General features: G+C 42.7%; 1 protein-coding gene across 1 annotated transcript in view; it reads right to left on the minus strand.

Annotated features, from left to right (window-relative positions):
- The window catches only part of POLR1A (RNA polymerase I subunit A), a 148,009-nt gene that overhangs the window by 108,705 nt on the left and 19,665 nt on the right, over positions 1-19,639 (minus strand). The window contains exons 6-13 of the mRNA XM_089692295.1: positions 18,128-18,231; positions 16,771-16,857; positions 16,165-16,261; positions 13,796-13,952; positions 11,866-12,039; positions 6,945-7,067; positions 4,271-4,498; positions 1,159-1,413 (exon numbers count right to left, since the gene is read on the minus strand). Of these exons, the coding sequence (XP_089548421.1) occupies positions 1,159-1,413; positions 4,271-4,498; positions 6,945-7,067; positions 11,866-12,039; positions 13,796-13,952; positions 16,165-16,261; positions 16,771-16,857; positions 18,128-18,231 (1,225 nt within the window). The remainder of the gene's footprint in view (positions 1-1,158; positions 1,414-4,270; positions 4,499-6,944; positions 7,068-11,865; positions 12,040-13,795; positions 13,953-16,164; positions 16,262-16,770; positions 16,858-18,127; positions 18,232-19,639) is intronic.

Raw genomic sequence — 19,639 nt, forward strand, 5'->3', positions numbered from 1 at the left:
TTGGTCGAGGGGGCGCACTGGACACCTTAGCTGCCTTTGTGCTACATGCTGGGTGTCCAGTGCGCTCCTGTACCTTTAAGGAGGGGTGGGTCCACCTGCCCTTGGTCTATCCATTAAATACATGTGCCTCTACTATGGGGGCTCTTAAAATTGGAGAGTTAGGAACTACAGAATACTGGGGTTCCGTGACAAGGCTCTGTAGCTTATGCACAGCACAGCCATGCAAAAGAGTGTAATTAAAGTGAACAACACAGAGACAAGTAAAACAGCTCACAGTTAACCCTTTGATCATATCTCATGTTAACCCCTTCCTGCCCAGTGCCCTTAGTACAGTGTCAGTGCTTTTATTTAGAACTGATCAATGTATTGGTGTCACTGGGGAAATCAATGACACCAAATCAGTTCCCCACAGTGTCAGAATACCCGCCGCAGTCCTGCTGTAATTCGCTGATTACTAGTAAAAATAAAAATTCCAGTATCTATAGCGCCATTTGTAAACGCTATAACGTTTACGTAAAACCAATTAATTTACACGTATTGGGATTTTTTCTTGCAAAGACATGTAGCAGAATACATTTTGGCCTAAATTTATGGCAAAATTAGATTTACATTTTTTTTACTGGACATGTTTAATAGCAAAAATATTGGGGTTTTTTTCAAAATTGTTGGTCTTTTCTTTTTCTTTATAGTGCAAACAATAAAAAACGCACAGGCGATCAAATACCACTGAAAGAAAGCTCTATTCGTGGGGAAAAAAAAAAAAAGGACGTAAATTTCATTTGGGTGCAGCTTTGCATGACCACGCAATTGTCAGTTATAGCAACGCAGCACCGTGACGCAAAAAATGGCCTGGTCAGGACGGGGGTAAATCCTCAGGAGGGTAAGTGGTTAAAAACAAAACAAAAACACCTAAAATGCAGTTGTATTTTACTCTATTGCAATGATTTTACTTTATATATTGAAGATTATTCAAGAAAGCACTGCAAAGAGGAATGACTGTGCCAAACACATCCATCTATACAGCAATCGTAATTCCATGAGTTTATCTATGTTTGAAAATCATCACTGGGACTTGCATTGTTTTACTGCATCCAGCTAGCAGAGGTTTTTAAAACTTTAAAAAAAAAAAAAAACAGGATTATTTTAGATCTGTACTACCTTAGGCACCAAGTACTGCTCATCAGTACACGCTATGGTGTAGGCTTCTGCCCGGCCTAGTTCGCTCTGAGGGAAGTGAGCGTTCATTTCATCACCATCAAAGTCAGCATTGTAAGCCTTGCAGTTGGCATAGTGCAACCTCAGGACCTTCTCCCCTGGAAGTATCCGAGCCTTGTGGGCTTGTATGGATGGCCTGTGTAAGGTGGGCTGCCGATTAAGCAGCAGGATGTCCCCGTTCTTTATGTGGCGATACACCTGACAGACACAAAGTACAAAATACATGACACAGTAATCTGTTGGAAATGAACTAAACAGCCAACCCTAAAACAAGAAATCCAGACCATTGATTACTACAACAATCTTCCCGTAAGATTTTGTGCATTTAATTTATTATGTATGCTTTTAACCTGTAAAACCCTCCTTTGTGTAGCCATCCAAAAGCCCTGAGACTGCTGCTAACGTGATGTCCTCAACAGACTCACAGCTTTCACTTAAAGTGTTACTAAACTCACAACAGTAAAATCAGTCTGTAGATGCAGTAAAGCATGCTTGTTATACTCACTGTGGAACCTAAGGGGTTAATCCTCTGCATTGTGTAAAAATGCCGTTTGATCCTGATTTTTGATCCACCCCTTCTTCTACCGGCCCCCCCTCTTATCTCCTGATAAGACATATTGTGTGTAGACACTCTGCACATGCTCAGTTTGATGTGTATTGCTAGAGAGGTTTTTTTTTTTTTCCTTTCTTGGGAGACTGCATGTGATCAGCACAGGGCCAATCAGCACAAGAGACAGAGGTGAGGGGTTCTGCATCCTACTAGAGCAGAATTAAAACTCTTCCTACAAGCTTTTACCAGTGCTCTGCTAAACACTGATAAAAGGTCACAAGACTGTTATATACTGTTGATGAGAAAAGGTGTTCAGCAGTTTATATTTACTAAAATATTTGCATTTCCATGTTGTGTGTACTGTGGGAGACCAGATATAGTGAATGCAGGGTCCTGGGTTTAGTAACACTTTAAGTGACATATAGTATTCTTTTTTGCTCCTCCATTGGCAGCTACATAAAGTTATTTACGAGTGAAGGGAAAGGCAGAGGAGCTGGGCAAGCACAAACAGTAATAAAATGTTCCCAGAAAAAGAGAGAGCTATGACATGCAATGAATAAGGGGGCTACGCTAGGGAATGAACTCTCCCTGGTCTAGTCAAATTTTCCAATAAATTCAAAGGAACATTGCAAGCAAATTAAAAATAGTTTCCGGAAAGGAAAACACTGTAAGCAAGCATTTAAAATATTAAATTTTGTGTGCACGTATGTGCAATTATTTAAGTTGGTGACAGGGTCTCTTTAACTCACGTGAGATTCCTCAGTAAAACAAATAAATGTTCACTGCCAGAGCCGTTTTGGCATTTTTTTGCACACAATTAAAAAAAAATCATTTTTGGCCTGAAGATTACACAAAACCCCCCAAACATTATATATTTTCTGAAAGCAGATATAGAGGTAGTTCCAATTTTTTATGTCACTCGATATTATTGCAAAGGTCTAGGAAACACAAAATTTCAGTAAAAATCACACTAAAGTGAATTTTAGGGCAAACAAACACAATACATTATCCAAATTTTTGGTACAATATAAAAGATGATGTTGTGCCGAGTAAATAGATACCCAACATGCCAAACCTTAAACTTGTGTGTGCCTGTGAAATTTCGTCAAACATCAATACCCTATATTTTCCATAGGCAATGCTTCAAAAGCCCCTACAGGTCATCAATGGTTACTGGTCTGGTGCTAGAATTATTGCTGCGGCGTGTATGGTGATATGTAACATCTGTATCGCAATCGACGTTTTCACACACAGCCGCCCTGACGTGTGCATTTATGTTCGTACGTGTGTGTATATATGAGGGGGACTCAACTTTTTTTTTGGGGGGGGAGGATGTTATGTGCTTGGGTGTACCTTTTTTTATTTTACTTCACACCTTTTTATTTCCCATCACATAGGGGACATAAAGTCCCCTTTGCCATGATTTTTGGGTGACAGGTTCTCTTTATTGGGACATACAGGGTCTAAAAGATGGTGATCCATTAGATGTATTGCAATACAGTAATACCTCCGTTTACAAATGCCTCAGTTAACGTAATTTTTGGTTTACAAATTTTTTTTCACAATACAAAGTGTATGTCAGTGCGGATTTTTAAATGCAATTGCCGGCTTTTTTTTTTTTCTCTTCACTATAGCTCATAGAATTAGCTGTCACTTTCCCCAGAGTTAACGGAAACGTTTCTTTTAAGAAACGAAAAGGAAACATTGGTTTCTCTTAATGGGAAACAAACTAAAAGAAAAAAAACTTTCTTTTTAGCTAGAGGAAAGTGACAGCTGAATTTCTGAGCTATAGTAAAGAGAAAAAAAAAAAAAAAGGTGGTAATAAAACATTTAAAAACCGGCACCATAATAAATAAAAAAAATAGCGTGGTGTCCCCCCCTCCCATCCATACCAGGCCCCTCGGGTCTGGTATGGATTTTTGAGGGGAACTCCCAAAATTAAAAAAAAAAATAGTGTGGGGGTCTCCCCAAAATCCATACCAGACACTTATCTGAGCATGCAGCCCAACATGCCCTAAACATGGGGGGTTGCTCCACCCCCCAAAGCACCTTGTCTCCATGTTGATGGGGACAATGGCCTCTTTCCCACAACCCTGGCCAGTGGTTGTGGGGGTATGCGGGCACGGTTGTTGGAAAGAGGCCCTTGTCCCCATCAACATGGAGACAAGGTACTTTGGGGGGGGGGGGAGGGAGAGCAACCCCCCATGTTGAGGGTATGTTGGGCTGCATGCTCAGATAAGGGTCTGGTATGGATTTTGGGGGGGGAATCAGTTCTTGAGCTTAGAGTCATCAGGGGACAGCTACAGCATTGGACCGATGCTGCAGCAGGTAAGTAAGTATGTATATATATATTTTTTTTTACTATTCCCACACTTTTCCTTTAAGTTCCAGTGTTGCTGCCTGATACACCAGGATCAGAGGAAAAAGGTAAAGCTACAACCAATATGACCATCCCTGGAGCATGAACACTACAGACTAATAAAACAGCAAATCTGAGGAACTCACAATCTTGGAGGTCAATCTCTTTACACCGGTGGATGGAGTAAGAAGCTGCTTTGCAATGGCCTCCCTCTGTGCTGCATCAGTGGGACTCAATATTGTACGTGAGCCGTCTTCACTGACCACTATGGAGGCTCCAGGGTGAGCATTTGGCCCATTCATAACAGCCTGCCTGAGTTCCTGCACGTTCCATGCTGTCACAGGTTGAGGGTAGGTCAGTTTTGTAGCAAACACCTTATACAGAAAAAGTAAATCCATCAGCAGTGAAAAACCAACAAATATCATTAATAATTCAAAAGCTTTATATTTATACCACCTTATATAAGACATTTATTCTGCTGGCTGATGTAACTGGGCATATCCTGCTATCAATAAGGAGACTGATTCAATATGCATAAGCGGTTCTCTCTGCCATTAACTGGGGGAGATGCTATATCCTGCAATCAACATTACTGGAGTGAGTGTCCTTCAAACTTATACTTCAGCCAAAACATTTTGCTTGTATAGAGCAAGGAAGAACAGATCTTCTGTCTGGTTTTTAACCCTGTCTGTCCCTACTGAGGAGATTTCCCTTCACTTAAGGTCAGGACAGGTCTTCTGACCTGTTGGCACAGTTCTGTTTACCTCATTGTAGCCCACCTTTTGCTTGGAGATGTCCCATAGGGTATGAATGACTCCTGTACTGTATGATTAACCCCTTTGCGCCGGCGCCTCCTGGCCCTTTAAGAGGTTTCAGAAGTCAGGAGGCGGGGCGGGGTTTTAGGGTCATGTGACCGACTATGATTTGCTGTCACGGCGGTCACATGATTGGAAAAGGTCCCGATCGCAAGGGGAGATCGGGACCTTTCTGTGAGTCACAGACATATGTGCTGGGAGCACGCGTGCTCTCAACACATATGTATTTTCAACTGGTACGCAAATATGCGGCCGCTTCGCGTCAAGGCCCAGATGCCGAGAGGCCGCATATTTGTGTGCAATTGGCGTCTAGGTATTAAGGGTCAATTCACATTATGTGCTGTCACCGCAAGGACACACAGGGAGAGATTTACCAAAAGGATGCACACAGAATCTGGTGTAGCTGCGCATAGTAAACAATTCAGCTTCTATGTTTTATTGTCAAAACCTGATTGAAGAAGCTGAAATTAGAAGCCGATTGGTTACTATGCACGGCTGCACCAGATTCTTTGCCCACCGGTTTTAGTAAATCCCCCCCCTGGTGTCCTATTCCCACTGCAATGCAACCCAAAGCTGCACTGCAGCACGCTGCGATAAAATTCATGCTGTACAGAATCAAATGTCACTGTACAGCAGCACATCGTCCCATCATCCTGCTGTACAGTGACATGAAGTGTACTTTTGTACACTTCAAATAAAGTTCAGTGTTTAAAAAGAACTAAGTAAATAAATAGGGGAGTTGTGTGATGCTGTAAATCACGCACCACAGTCCTCCCTACCGTAGCTAGAACAAATAGCTGCTGGAGAGTTAAAGTGCTGCAGTTTGCTCTCTGGCATCTGCCCCTTCAGTGTGAACGGGTCTGAAGAGGGGAGCAATTTTGACACACCTGTAACTTTTATTATTATTATACAGGATTTATATAGCGCCAACAGTTTGCTCAGCGTTTTACAATATAATGGGAGACAATACAGCAAAAATACAGTTCAATACAAGAGGGTTAGGAGGGCCCTGCTCCTTGGAGCTTACAATCTAAGAGGGAGGTGCTGGTGGTACAAAAGGTAATAACTGTGGGGGATGGACAGGTAGGAGGAATAGAAGATTCCATTATTAGCTGAGGGCAGGATAGGCTTCCCTGAAGAGATAAATTTTCAGAGAACGTATAAAAGTGGGTAGAGTAGGCGATAGTGGGATGATTGGAGTAGAGAGTTCCAGAGGATGGGGGAGGAACTGGAGAAATCCTGGAGACGTGCATGGGAGGAAGAGACAAGGAAGCTAGAGAGCAGGAGGTCATGGGAGGAGCGGAGAGGATGGTTTGGGTGATATATGGAGACAAGATCGGTGATGTAATTTGAGGCAGAGTTATAAATGGCTTTATATGTTATTGATAATGTTTTGTACTTTATCCGTTGGGCAATGAGAAGCCAGTGGAGGGATTGGCAGAAAGGGGTGGCAGATATGGAACGGTTAGTCAGGTGGATGAGTATGGCAGCAGCATTCATGATAGACTGAAGAGGGGATAGCCTGCGATGAGGTAGGCCAATGAGGAGGGAGTTACAATAGTCAAGGTGAGAGAGAACCAAGGGAGTGAATAAGTTGCTTAGTGGTTTCGGTAGTTAAGAACGGGCGTATCTTGGAGTTGTTGAGGAGGTGAAGTCTACAAGATTTGGACATACTCCATATCTTGGGAGTGCAGGACACAGGCCACATTCCCTTTCATTCCTTGGTTTCCTCTACATTGCTTGACACAAAACTGAGGACTCACAGGATGGGGTAGGGTCCTTAACCCAGTGTCTATGAATACTTTGCCTGTGTCCTGTACTGCATGATTAAGATAGCACATTTCAGCAGAGCGGGGAAGGGTTAGAACTTCTGACTTGCTATCTATACCTTGTCTTCCAGCCCACTGTTTAGAAACCTAAGTGCTCCATTCTCAGTCGGTGATGCCCATCTCCTGTGTGCAGAAAAACTCAGATAACCCACCTACAGTACGTAAACTCTACATACCATTGGAATTCCAATCTCATTGGTGCCGATGTACATATCGGGACAAATAACAGATCGTGCAGCATAGTCCACACGCTTTCCCATCATGTGTTTTCGGAACAGACCTTCTTTCTTCTCCAGTATCTATAATAGAATACAGATCATTTTTATCTCAAAGTAATCTATACAAAGACTTTGTGGGGATAAGCTATTTTTTGTGGGAAGAAGCTGGAACCTCTTGGGTTGTTTTTTGCTGCCTGTGTTCCTAATCGACAAGTTTCCCCTTACTTCCTGTCCTTGGTCAGTATGGTCATCACTGGGAGAAGAAGCAAAGAGAAATCTTTCTATAAGTTCCACAGTAGTAATAGAAACATTTTTAAATAAATATAGAAATGGTGGATGACTAAACCAGCTTTCAGATAAAATGGTAATGTCAAACTGCTGCAGATCTCAGCAGTTCTATTTGCCAGTTTGCTTTTCTATTTAGCTCATTCCTTCCCTCATTTCTCTTCTGAAATTGGCCTCTTCCCTGCTTGCTGTTTTGAAGTGTTTTTGTCCCCACAGACCGACCCATGCAGTCAATTTTGCACACGCTCTTCCACTGATAACTACTTGAACCTGTGGAAAAGAAGCATGAAAGCCACTCCGCTGCTCTTCACTTACACAGGGAGCATGCTTCCCTACCCAAAACTTGAGGGAAGCAGCGGTCTGTGCCGTGCTGTTAATTTACATAGTTAGTCTGGCTGAAAAAGAGACAAAAAGTCCATCCAGTTCAACCATAAAACATAAAAAAATCTGAATAAATAAAAATGATTTTTTTTTTTTTGCAGGTAATGTGCTTTTACCTTTTATTTATTTATTTATCTTAAGCAGCCTGGATAGCATTGCACCAGCGATCAGCAGATGGTGCCATGCAGGACTCCTGCAGACTGTCAGTGTAATCCATCTGCTCGTACATGCAGGCAGTTTCAAACTGACAGGAAGAATCAATGAACTACCACAGCACTCAACAGCACCATGATAGTTCATTGAAAACTACATGCCGACATCCACAAAGGATGTCAGTATTTGTAGTTGATTCATTCACAGAACTCTTAAAACTTTGACAGCTGGTATGGGGAACTTCTCCCTGTACTGCTGTCACACACAGGACTCTGATAGCCGAACCGCTGCAGGAGTGGGAACATGTTACCCTAAAAACGTATGTAACATATTCCCGAAGGTGAACTTATCCTTTAAGAAGTCAATAGAGTATAAAATGCTGAGCCTTTAGTAACTAAAAAAAACAAAACAAAACTTCAATACCACTGTAACACTTAAATCAAACCTGCCCAGCAGGGGAAAGCAGTGCTCCTGACTCTAAAATTCTTACCATTTCTTTGTCCAACTAGCTGCTGGAAGGGAGAAAAAGAAGTCGTGCAAGTTCCAAGTAACTTCAATTGAAGCTTACATCAGGAGAGATTGAGGACTATTTCCCCAATTCTGGCAGCGCTTGGCACCAAACACCAAAGCTGTCACATGAGATGAAGGGGTGTGAGTCTTCTATTCCTCCCTAGCTGGGTGTATTTGCTTTGCATCAAGAAGCTATACCAAACAGCTGGGAGTGAAGCAAAGATTTAAATATATGTAAACAAAGGTGCGAGCGCCTTAAATACAGTGCGGAACAGAAGTATTTGAACACCCTGCGATTTTGCAAGTTCTCCCACTTAGAAATCATGGAGGGGTCTGAAATTCACATTGTAGGTGCATTCCCACTCAGAGACAGAATTTAAAAAAAAATTCAGGAAATCACATTGTATGATTTTTAAAGAATGTATTTGTCTTGCACTGCTGAACATAAGTATTTGAACACCTGAGAAAATCAGTGTTAATATTTGGTACAGAAGCCTTTGTTTGCAATTACAGAGGTCAAACGTTTCCTGTAGTTCTTGACCAGGTTTGCACACACTGCAACAGGGATTTTGGCCCACTCCTCCACACAGATCTCCTCTAGATCTGTCAGGTTTCGGGGCTGTCGCTGAGCAACATGGAGTTTCAGCTCCCTCCAAAGATGTTCTATTGGATTTAGGTCTGGAGACTGGCTAGGCCACTCCAGAACCTTGATATGCTTCTTACGGAGCCACTCCTTGGTTATCCTGGCTGTGTGCTTCGGGTCGTTGTCATGTTGGAATACTGGAATACCAGCCAAGACCTATCTTCAATGCTCTGACTGAGGGAAGGATTTTGTTGCTCATAATCTCACAATAAATGGCCCCATTCATCCTCTCCTTAATACAGTGCAGTCGTCCTGTCCCCTTCGCAGAAAAGCACCCCCAAAGCATGATGTTACCATCCCCATGCCTCACAGTAGGGATGGTGTTCTTGGGATGCAACTCATCCTTCTTTTTCCTCCAAACACGACGTTCTACTTTGGCCTCATCTGACCACATGACTTTCTCCCATGCCTCCTCTGGATCATCCAGATGGTCATTGGCAAACTTCAGATGGGCCTGGACATGTGATGACTTGGGCAGGGGAACCTTCCTTTGAAACTGTGGTCCCGGCTTTCTTCATGTCATTGACCAGCTCCTCCCTTGTAGTTCTGGGCTGATTCCTCACCTTTCTTATCAGTGATACCCCACGAGGTGAGATCTTGCATGGAGCCCCAGTCCAAGGGAGACTGACAGTCGTCTTTAGCCTCTTCCATTTTCTAACAATTGCTCCAACAGTTGATCTATTTTCACCAAGCTGCTTGGCAATTGCCCCGTAGCCCTTTCCAGCCTTGTGGAGGTCCACAATTTTGTCTCTGGTGTCTTTTGACAGCTCATTGGTCTTGCCCATGGTAGCAGTCGGCGTCTGACTGACTGTGGGGTGGACAGGTGTCTTTAAAGAGCTCAGACAGGTGCTACTAAGTTAGATTAATGAGTGGAGTAGAGGTGGACTTTTTAAAGGCACAGTAACAGGTCTTTGAGAGCCAGAATTCTTGCTGTTTCTTAGGTGTTCAAATACTTATGTTCAGCAGTGCAAGACAAATTGATTAAAAATCATACAATGTGATTTCCTGAATTTTTTTTTAAATTCTGTCTCTCAGAGTGGGAATGCACCTACAATGTGAATTTCAGACCCCTCCGTGATTTCTAAGTGGGAGAACTTGCAAAAAATAAATAAATAAATAAAAAGTTGCAATGTATAAACAATAAATAAGATAAAGTGACTCTTGTGCTTTGGTGACTCTGGACCCGGTAACAGTGCAATAGCGGTATAGGTAATGCGCACTCACCGGACGCGCATGTTAATTGTGCCTTATGTTATTAATCGAGATGTCATCAGATAGGAGATAAGGAGGAGCCACATCACGCCGTGACGTCATGCCGCCAGAGCAACGTGGAGCTCCGGCGGCCATCTTTGATTTCAGATGGTTAGTCATGATCACTGTCTGCTGTTTTTACTCTATACTTCTTGATGCATCACAATAAAGTTGTAATTACCTACTACACTATGGGAGTATCCTTGTTCCTACTCCCTGGGGGAGCTCTTTAAACCAACAGACCCACCACTCCAGGACGGATCATTACCCATTAGTGGATATCTGCTTACCAAGAAATTAAGAACAGGTCTGGGAAAGGGGGACTCCTAGAGGACGAGGATTACCTATACTAGCCTCTTAGTATCCTGTCTGATGACCCACCATCCCTTAGAGGGAAGACCATCCATCTCCTGACCCTCTCCTATCTGATGACATCTGGATTAATAACATAAGGCGCAATTAACATGCGCGTCCAGTGAGTGCGCATTACCTATACCACTATTGCACTGTTACCGGGTCCAGAGTCCCCAAAGCACAAGAGTCACTTGATCTTATTTATTGTTTATATATTGGAACTTTTGATTTATTTATTTATCAGCGTTCTTTCATCGGATCCAAGATGGGATATCTATAATTTATACTTTGAGTTATTGAGTCTATTGATTTGCTTGGACATTTTAATAAACAAGGAAGTGCAGCGCTGAAAAAATTATAGATTTACATATGCTGCTGGAATGTGGGGAAGAGGGATATTAAAGTGGACCTCAGGTTTATTTTTATGAGCCAAAGTTACGATCTGCTTTATAAGAGAAGTAGGGCTTTTTTTTCAATATTAATTTTTTTACTTACCTTGGTGGATGCAACATCGGTCCGATCATCCTGCATCTGTCCTCCATTGCCTCTAAGAGGGAGAATCACATGACCACTGATCACTGAGTTCTCACAGATGCTCTGAGCAGACAGCAGGATTGTCAGTCACCACTGTCTGCTCAGCCTCCCCAGCGTTCACTGGAGCACTGGAGGGAGCGGCTGGCTCAGGCTCTCAGTGCTTCGCTGACAGGCTGAGCTAGGTGCTGCTCCAGACTCTGGGGTGGATCCTGACTTTGAAGTCGGGATATTTCCCCTGCCCAGACTGCCTGAGTGATGTCAGGCAACAGCAGAGTTCAGTCCGCAGTCAGCTGAAAATGGGTCACAGGTGTGCAGAACGAACTGCACTCCCGTGATCCACAGGAGAAGCACATCCAAAAAAGCTTTTGCTGTACTTCTCCTTTAAAAGTTAATGTAATACTGAAGCCATCAGGTCCAAGTTTGAAATAAACTGTCATATTTCAAGAAAGGGTTCTCTTTAGACCAGGGGTCATTAAATGTAACTTCCATCCAAAACCATTACATTTTAAATCCCTTCCTATCTATAGACAGCGTAAGGCTTTATCTGTCCTATATTACTGCTGTCTGGGTTTCTGTTGCAGAGATTCCCACTCACTCAAGAACCCTGGTGGTAATCTCAGCATGACAAGGTTTCTGTTTTTGACCATTTCAGTGTCTAATTTCAACTTTACTGCTGCATTTTACAAATCCACTGAGGACTATGCTGGTAAGACACGTAAAAACTGTTCATATAGTTAAGCCCAAAGATATCAACAGTAAAGTTCTGACCTGCCTGATCCCAGGGAACTTGTCTGTCATCAGTTTATCCATATCACTGTCAAACACAATGTTAACATGACTCTGTAATCGAATCCAGGAATTGTACAGCTTGTCTGTGAGTGTCTGCCCAGGCAGCATTGCCAAGAAGGAGCGATCTATGACTTCAGAAGGCTCACTCTGCATCTACAAAACAAAGAAGGGGAAAAGGCTAAAAAAAAAATAAAAAAAATAAATAAAATAGTTTTTGCCATTATATTTTTTTTCTCACAGTGATAAAAGGTTTTCAACTACTAATAACAAGGAGAGTAAGTCCTGTGCAAGCTGCAAGCCAAAAAGACACCCTACCTCCCCCCTATAACAACGCTGGCTGTCTGAGCGACGAGAGATGCTGTAGATTTTCTTTCATATAATCAGGAATACCGAGCACTTATGTCTGCTCCTAGAAGCGGAGCACAGGTTCACAGTAAGGCCACCCACATAACTGATGCGGAAAAAATTGTATGCAATGCCCTAAAGTGGAAGATAAGGCTAACTGTAACTATTCTTATCAAAATTTACCTTCGACCCTTCCTCCTACCCGTCCAGTCACAGGGCAACTGCTGCAAAGGAGAGGCGGGAGGGCCAACAGCAGATAACCCATGATAGCCTATGGGTGAAGTCATGGCTCTGGGAATTAACAGCTGTTGTCAAGTGCTCCCTTACACAGGGAAACTGGAGGATTTTCTTTTCTTTGTTTTGTTTCGTTTTTTTTTGTTTTGTTTTGTTACACAGGGTATGCAAAATTGGAAGGAGGAAACGTTTTTAAAAATTATTATTATACATTTATATAGCGCCAAAAGGTTTGCTCAGCGCAGTACATTATAGTGGGGGACAGTACATGAGACAGTACAGTAACAAAACAATACACGGGGGGTTCGAGGGCCCTGCTCTTTCGAGCTTACAATCTAGGAGGGAGGGGATAGTGGTACAGGAGGAAGTGGCTGTGGGGGATGGAGTGGTAGGAGGAGTGGAGGAGATCGGCTGTTAGGTGAGGGCGGGGTAGGCTTCCCTGAAGAGATGGGTTTTCAAGGTGCGCCTGAAGGTGAGGAGGGTAGGTGACAGTCTGATGGATTGGGGTAGAGAGTTCCAGAGGATGGGGGAAGTCCTGGAGAAGTCCTGCAGTCGGGCGTGGGAGGAGGAGACCAGGGAGCTAGAAAGTAGGTCTTGTGAGGAGTGAAGAGTGGTGGGTTGGGTGGTATTTGGGTATCAGGTCGGTGAGGTAGTTTGGGGCAGTGTTATGAATGGCTTTGTACATCAATGTTAGTAGTTTGAATTGAATGCGTTGGGCAATCGGAAGCCAGTGGAGAGAATGACAGAGGGGGGTGGCAGAAGTGGAGCGGTTGGTAAGGTGGATGAGTCTGGCCGCTGAGTTCAGGATAGACTGAAGAGGGGATAGTCTGTGATGAGGTAGGCCGGTGAGAAGGGAGTTGCAGTAGTCCAGACGTGAGATAATAAGGGAGTGAAAGAGTTGTTTAGTAGTGTCTGGGGTTAGGAACGTACGTATCTTAGAGATGTTGCGGAGGTGGAGCCTGCATGATTTGCCAGCGATTGGACATGGGGTTGGAAGGACAGGTTTGAGTCTAGGGTGACACCTAGGACTTTGGCTTGCGGGGTGGGACTGATGGTGGCGTTTTTGGTCGTGATGGAGAGGATGGGGGGCGGGCTGGGGGGTAAACTTGGAGCTCGGTTTTGGAAAGGTTCAATTTGAGGAAATGTAGCGACATGTAGTTATATTTCGCCTTTACCAACCCTTCAAGTGAACCTGTCATGGGTGAAACATAATCCCATTTATAGCTTCTCATAACATGAATGTTGCCTGGTTTTAATGATTTGTGTCACTAACCTGGAACTGGAAATGTGCAGATCAGGAAATAACTGGGAAACTCTCTTAAATTCTTACCAGGCAGGTTTCCGTTTCTTGCGGTGGCTTTGTCTGCTCTTCCGCCATGATGGCCAGAAGCTTCTGTATCATGGACACATCTTTCAGGACTGCCTGCAGGTTCACTGTCTGGCCATTAGTGTACACCTGATCTGCCAGGCGATTTACTGGACGATAGCTGAAGAAATACAGGAGCCCATTATATTAGTTAGGACAGGAAAGATTAGCAGCAACAGACCTAAAATGCAGCCTAGTAAACTGGAAGCTGTTTAACCACCTACCAAAATGCCATTGTAGTTAGAGAGTAACTCCACTTTTGTTGAATAAAAAAAAAAAAAAAACACCATTCCCCTCTGGGTGAACAATATACATGCAAGGCTTTTATCCAACTTTGTAGATTCCTACCTTTTGTTACTCTGAAGAAATAGTTGTTTGTCTGTCTATGTATATGTGCAGAGTGAATCTGAATGGGAGTGACTTTCATGATCAATCAGCTGATGCACTTGCAGGATTCTAATGAAGAAAGTTAAGAAAGTCTAAAATTCCTTTAGATGTGATTAACCTTTTGGGCTGGCCATACATTATACAATTTTCTTGAGATTTTTGCTTTAGATTTACCAAAAACCAAATAATAGGAGGTCAAACCTAACAACACTTTCAATTGTATCCAATTAGGCAGGCCCTTACACTACATAGTTGAAGGTAAAGCTAAAGGAAATTGGGCAGAAATTGGATAGAAATTGATATAGTGTATGGCCAGCCTATCTCACCAAAAATGGTTGCCTAAAATCTGACTTGTATCTTAGAGTTACACTGGAGGAAATGACATTTCTGATTGGTGTTACGTACACCAACTGTGTTAATAACGCCTCCAAGTTGCCATAATGCATTGAATTTTGCAAAGAATTACAGCGGCTGGAGATTGAAAAGGAATGTCATTTTAGAATAACTGGTGCTCCGAGTGGAGGCTTAAAGGGTAATTCCACTTTTATGGGAAAAAATAGCCAACAAACAAATATTTATAGCATACTGTATACAAGTGCTACAAAAGGTCATACTGTAATTGTATACTAAAAATGACCTTTTCCAAGCATCCCTGTTTATAGAGGGGATGTGGTGAGTGCCATATGCACTCTCAAAGCTTATGTTTGTGGTGTCAGTCAACACGATCACAAAAATGCACAGAGCCACTCAGAATGACTCTGTGTAGTAGTAGTAGCTGTGACTCGATTACAGCGATCACAAGTGTAAACCTTAAGCCCTCCCCTTACTCTCACAAAAGAGGGGGGAGATGAATGAAGATGGCAGCTGATTGAAGGAAGGGAAGGAGGGAGAGAAAGTGAATGGCAGCAGCAGAGCAAGACTTGTGATTGGAGATTTTTTTTTTATTTTTTGGGAGGGGCAGGGGTTTAAAGTGCCTATGACCACCAGTAATTGTATTTTTAAAAGGTGGTGAGGGGTTTTAAATGCCACCGACCACCAACAAATTCAGTGAGACGGGAAACTGAATGTTATTAAGTGGAATTGTTATCAATCATAATGCTTTTGGGGGGAGTTCAGCACAATACAGCCTTGCACGTTTTTTGCCTAAACACCTCTGTTTTGATACAATGCCAACCTAAAATGTATTACTAGGAAGAAACTCTAATCATTATCTAATGCAGGGCTTAAAATTTCAAGTCCTGAGCTTCTAGCCAGGCCTTAGAGTTACTCGCCACCACATGACACACACCCCCCCAAATAAAAAGTTGCAGTACTTCGTTGTTCACTCACAGAGCCGGGTACTGCACTCTAGGGGGAGGCAGAGAGCACAACACACACTCCTTCCTTTGCTTTCACTGCGCTCAGCTATTGAGCAGTCTGACGGCTCCCAGTGCCAATGACAGATCCAGCCTGAGCTCCGAGCCTGCTCAGCAAGACGGCCCTGGGGGACACACTCACCCCCACCATAACTTCCACTCGCCATTGGCGAGCGGAAATTTCAAGCCCTGATTTAATGGATATGAAAAATATTCTGGGTTAAATAATATAATAAAATAAAACAGAAGTAAATTGTGCGCAATCCCAAATGTATTGCCTTTTTCTCTTATAGGATACTGCTTATTAAAAGAACAATAAAAAACAGAAATAATTATTGGATATAATGGATGTATACTGGATATAAAATTAATTTGGGTGTAGTATTGTATAGATCAAGAATTTGTCAAATTATCACAGCACTGAAAAACGGCCTGCACAGAAAGGGGGTGTTAACATGCAGGTAGTATGGTGGATATTCTGCACACATCTCACAGAGAGTCTAGTTGGAATTACCAAGATTTGTCCTTTGCAGCCTACTAGCATGGGGTCCTACACCTATGTGAGAACAGGTTAGATGGAATAAAAATTACCGAGCTGGTGGAACAACCACAAGATCCAAAAAAAAGATGTCTGGAGAGAACTCCTGGCCGATCCCCAGTCCAGAAAACAGACAGTTCAAGAAAAAGCCTGCAGGAAAAAAAAAAAGAAAGAAAAAAAGATAAACAGCTAAAGACAACTGAACTTTATAAGGCTTTATACATGCGGTCTGTATGGAGTCTGTACCCCCTGGGGGAGGAAGCAATCCAAAAAAAGACAGAAGGAAAGTCACCTCCAAGCAGTATACAATAGCTGTGCATTGCTGTATGCTTTTTAAATTTCATTCAATAAACGTAATTGTTTGTCGAGGATGACACCTCCTGCCAGGCCACATTCATCCTCCTATGGCATGTTTCACCTCATGGAGGGGCTCAATCTAAGAAGAAGCCCCTGAGCTTTGTCAGTCTAGGGGCGAAGGTTCTAGGGAAGGCAGGATTTTCAAGTTAAACATAAAATAAACCGAGTCTATAGGACAAATCAAAAGACTGTCAAAAACAAAGCAATACATTTAAGAGACACTAGGAGTAAACTACCATTTTTTTTATTGTCTTTGGACCATTTACATAGGGTAACCTACTGTATGTTACTCATTTACATACCTTCATTTTCCCAAAGGGCCTCAATGTGTTCCTTCGTAGTGTTGGGAGTCAGGTAACCTCGTGTGGGCAAATCTGAGACGCCAAACACTGGAAGACAAAGTTACAGCTGAAATTATTTGTGTCAAAAATGGATTTCTGGCAACAAATGGAATCAATCAGTAAAAAAAGTTTGCATACATTATCTCATTATATGCTGGTCTGCATATTCAAATAGCTTAACAGGGGGTGTTTCCAGAGAAACAGATTCCATTTAAAAAAGTTTTGCCGATAAATATTTATTGTCTCAGCAACTGGTAAACTACTATGCAGATTAGCAGGTAACATAAGATATCAACGCTTGTCTACAAAAAGCTGTTTTTTTTCCTGCACAGCTGGAGGTAAAGCTGGAGTTCGGCTTTATTGACCACTGAGGCATCTCTTTGGACAGCTAAATAGCAGGTGGCAGAACTTAGCAATGAAGTAAAGGCAAATAATCCTGCAATGTCAAATAGAAACCAAAATATGATAGGGGCACAAAGACTATTCTGGGCAAAAAAAAAAAAAAGAAAGTTTTTCTGCACATGTTCTGCAAAGGCACAACAAAATCAATTGTTTTTGATGTGCCCTGTTCACACCACAACACTAGTAACGCGTGCAGAATTTTTATGCACAGGAATCTGCAACATGTATAAACTTCATTGAAGCACGCTTGAAAACTGATGTCTCCATCAGTTTTTCTGCACATATGGTGCGGATGAGGCCTTAGTGTCTGAAATACTTTTATTAGTGTTACTAAACCAACAGTAAAATCAGTCTGTATATGCAGTAAAGCATGCTTGCTATACTCACTGTTAAACCTAAGGGGTTAATCCTCTGCATTGTGTAAATAGGCTGTTTGATCCTGTCTTCTCTGATCCTACCCTTCTTCTACTGTCCCCAATCCATCCGCTGATAGTACAGAGCTCTAGTAGTAACTCTGCACATGCTCAGTTTAGTGTGTATGGCTAGAGAGTTTATTTTCTTTGGAAGAATGCATGTGACCAGCACAGGACTAATCAGCACTATCCAGAGAGAGGATCAGGGGTTATGCAGCCTCATACAGTCAGAGCAGAATGAAAACTCCTCCTACAATATTAACCAGTGCTCAGCCGGACACTGAGAGAAGTCACAAGTGTGCCATATACTGGTGTTGAGAATAAGGAATTTAGCAGTTTATATTTACTAAAATAATAGCATTTCCATGTACCATGGGAGACCAGATATAGGGAATACAGGGTCCAGGGTTTAGTTACAGTTTAAAAAGTTTAAAATGGGTTTAAGCATTAGGTGAAATCAAAATAAACAGATATTTAGCCAGTCAGACTGCAAGTGCACTTACCTTCTGATTCTTCGGTTATTTCTTTCTCATCCTTCGGCATTTTTGAAGACATTATTATAGTCAGCTTGCTGTTGTGTTCTTTTCGTACTGTAGATTTCGGTGCCCTAAATGACAAGGTTAAGTGAGGCTTAAAAATGAAATTGGGTTTCAGAACAGTGACTTTGTGCACTATAATTGGATTTTTTAATTCACTGCAAAATCTTTTCCTTGAAGTTCATTCAGGGACACAAGAAGTCAGCACCTGTCAGGTCATACTGCTGCCTACAGGAGGACTGGACATTGGCAAACAAAATTTGCACGCCTGCCTAAGATAGCTCCTCCAACTTGAATCCCAAAGACTTACACCAAGCGAAGTATGCCTGTAATGTCAGATTCTAGACCTTTTCTAGCAAGATTTTCTAGCTTTTAGCATCCTGTGAATAAAATATTAAGATAAGCCCTGTGCCCCAGTAGCTATGCCGTTAAAAGCCAGCAACTGACGCAGGATGGTAAATCAGCCCTCGAGATAGAAGATCCAGAGGAGCACTCACCAGGAGTCTTCATCAAGGAGGTGTATCACATCTGCCAGGGGCTATTTTACAGCATTGAGGATGCCCCCCATATGAATCCTGCCAAACAGAGAAGGAAGGTATTTCAGGGGAGGAACAGTGTAGATCAGGGTGTACTGAATTCATAGAGGCACCAGAGCATCCACTGCTTCTGCTAAAACACAGGTGTCAAACTGCCAGCCCTCAAGCTGTTGCAGAACTACAATTCCCATGAGGCATTGCAAGGCTGACAGTTACAAGCATGACTCCCACAGGCAGAGATATGATAGGACTTGTAGTTCTTCAACAGCTGGAGGGCCACCAGTTTGATACCCATGAATTAGGGGATCCCTGTACCTGGAGACAAAAAACTTTAAATGGAGGCCAGAAGGTCCACCTCCACTGTACCCCACCTGTGACACAGATCCTAGAATACCTCCAGGTGTAAGGGCCACTACTCAAGTCCAGACACTTCAGCAAATCTGCCTGCTAATAGTCCACGCCTGGGATGTGGACAGAAGGAAAGGCTGGAACATGAAGTTGTGCAAAGGTCAGGACTAGCTCTACCTTTTTTGCCATGTGGAAACTTCTGGTTCCTCCCTGACAGCTCATGTATGCAAATGCTATGGTGCGGTCTGTCTGAATCCAAACCATTTGACCCATTTGCTCTAATGCTGAAGGGAAAACCAAAAATGCCTGAATAGTCGGATGTTGAAGGAATCACATCTCCTATCAACAGTCTAAGTCCCCTGTACCAACAGGGTACCCAGGACTTCTCCCCAATAAGACAGGCTGGCATCAGTCATGAAGTTCTTTCCAAAGACATAAAAAAAAAGGAAGGACTGCCAACTCTAGAAGCAATTCCAGAGCCATCAAGCCAAGGACAATCTGGTCGTCAGTGCCAGAGAAATTGGCCTCTCCAAGGACTATAACGGGCTTGTTCTATGAAGTAGAATGTTGTGATATAGGGGTCTGGAGGGGAAAG

Source organism: Staurois parvus, unplaced genomic scaffold (genome assembly GCF_062004578.1).
Source record: "Staurois parvus isolate SC_StPar_1 unplaced genomic scaffold, SC_StPar_1.0 ptg000581l, whole genome shotgun sequence".
Taxonomy (NCBI): Eukaryota; Metazoa; Chordata; class Amphibia; order Anura; family Ranidae; genus Staurois; species Staurois parvus.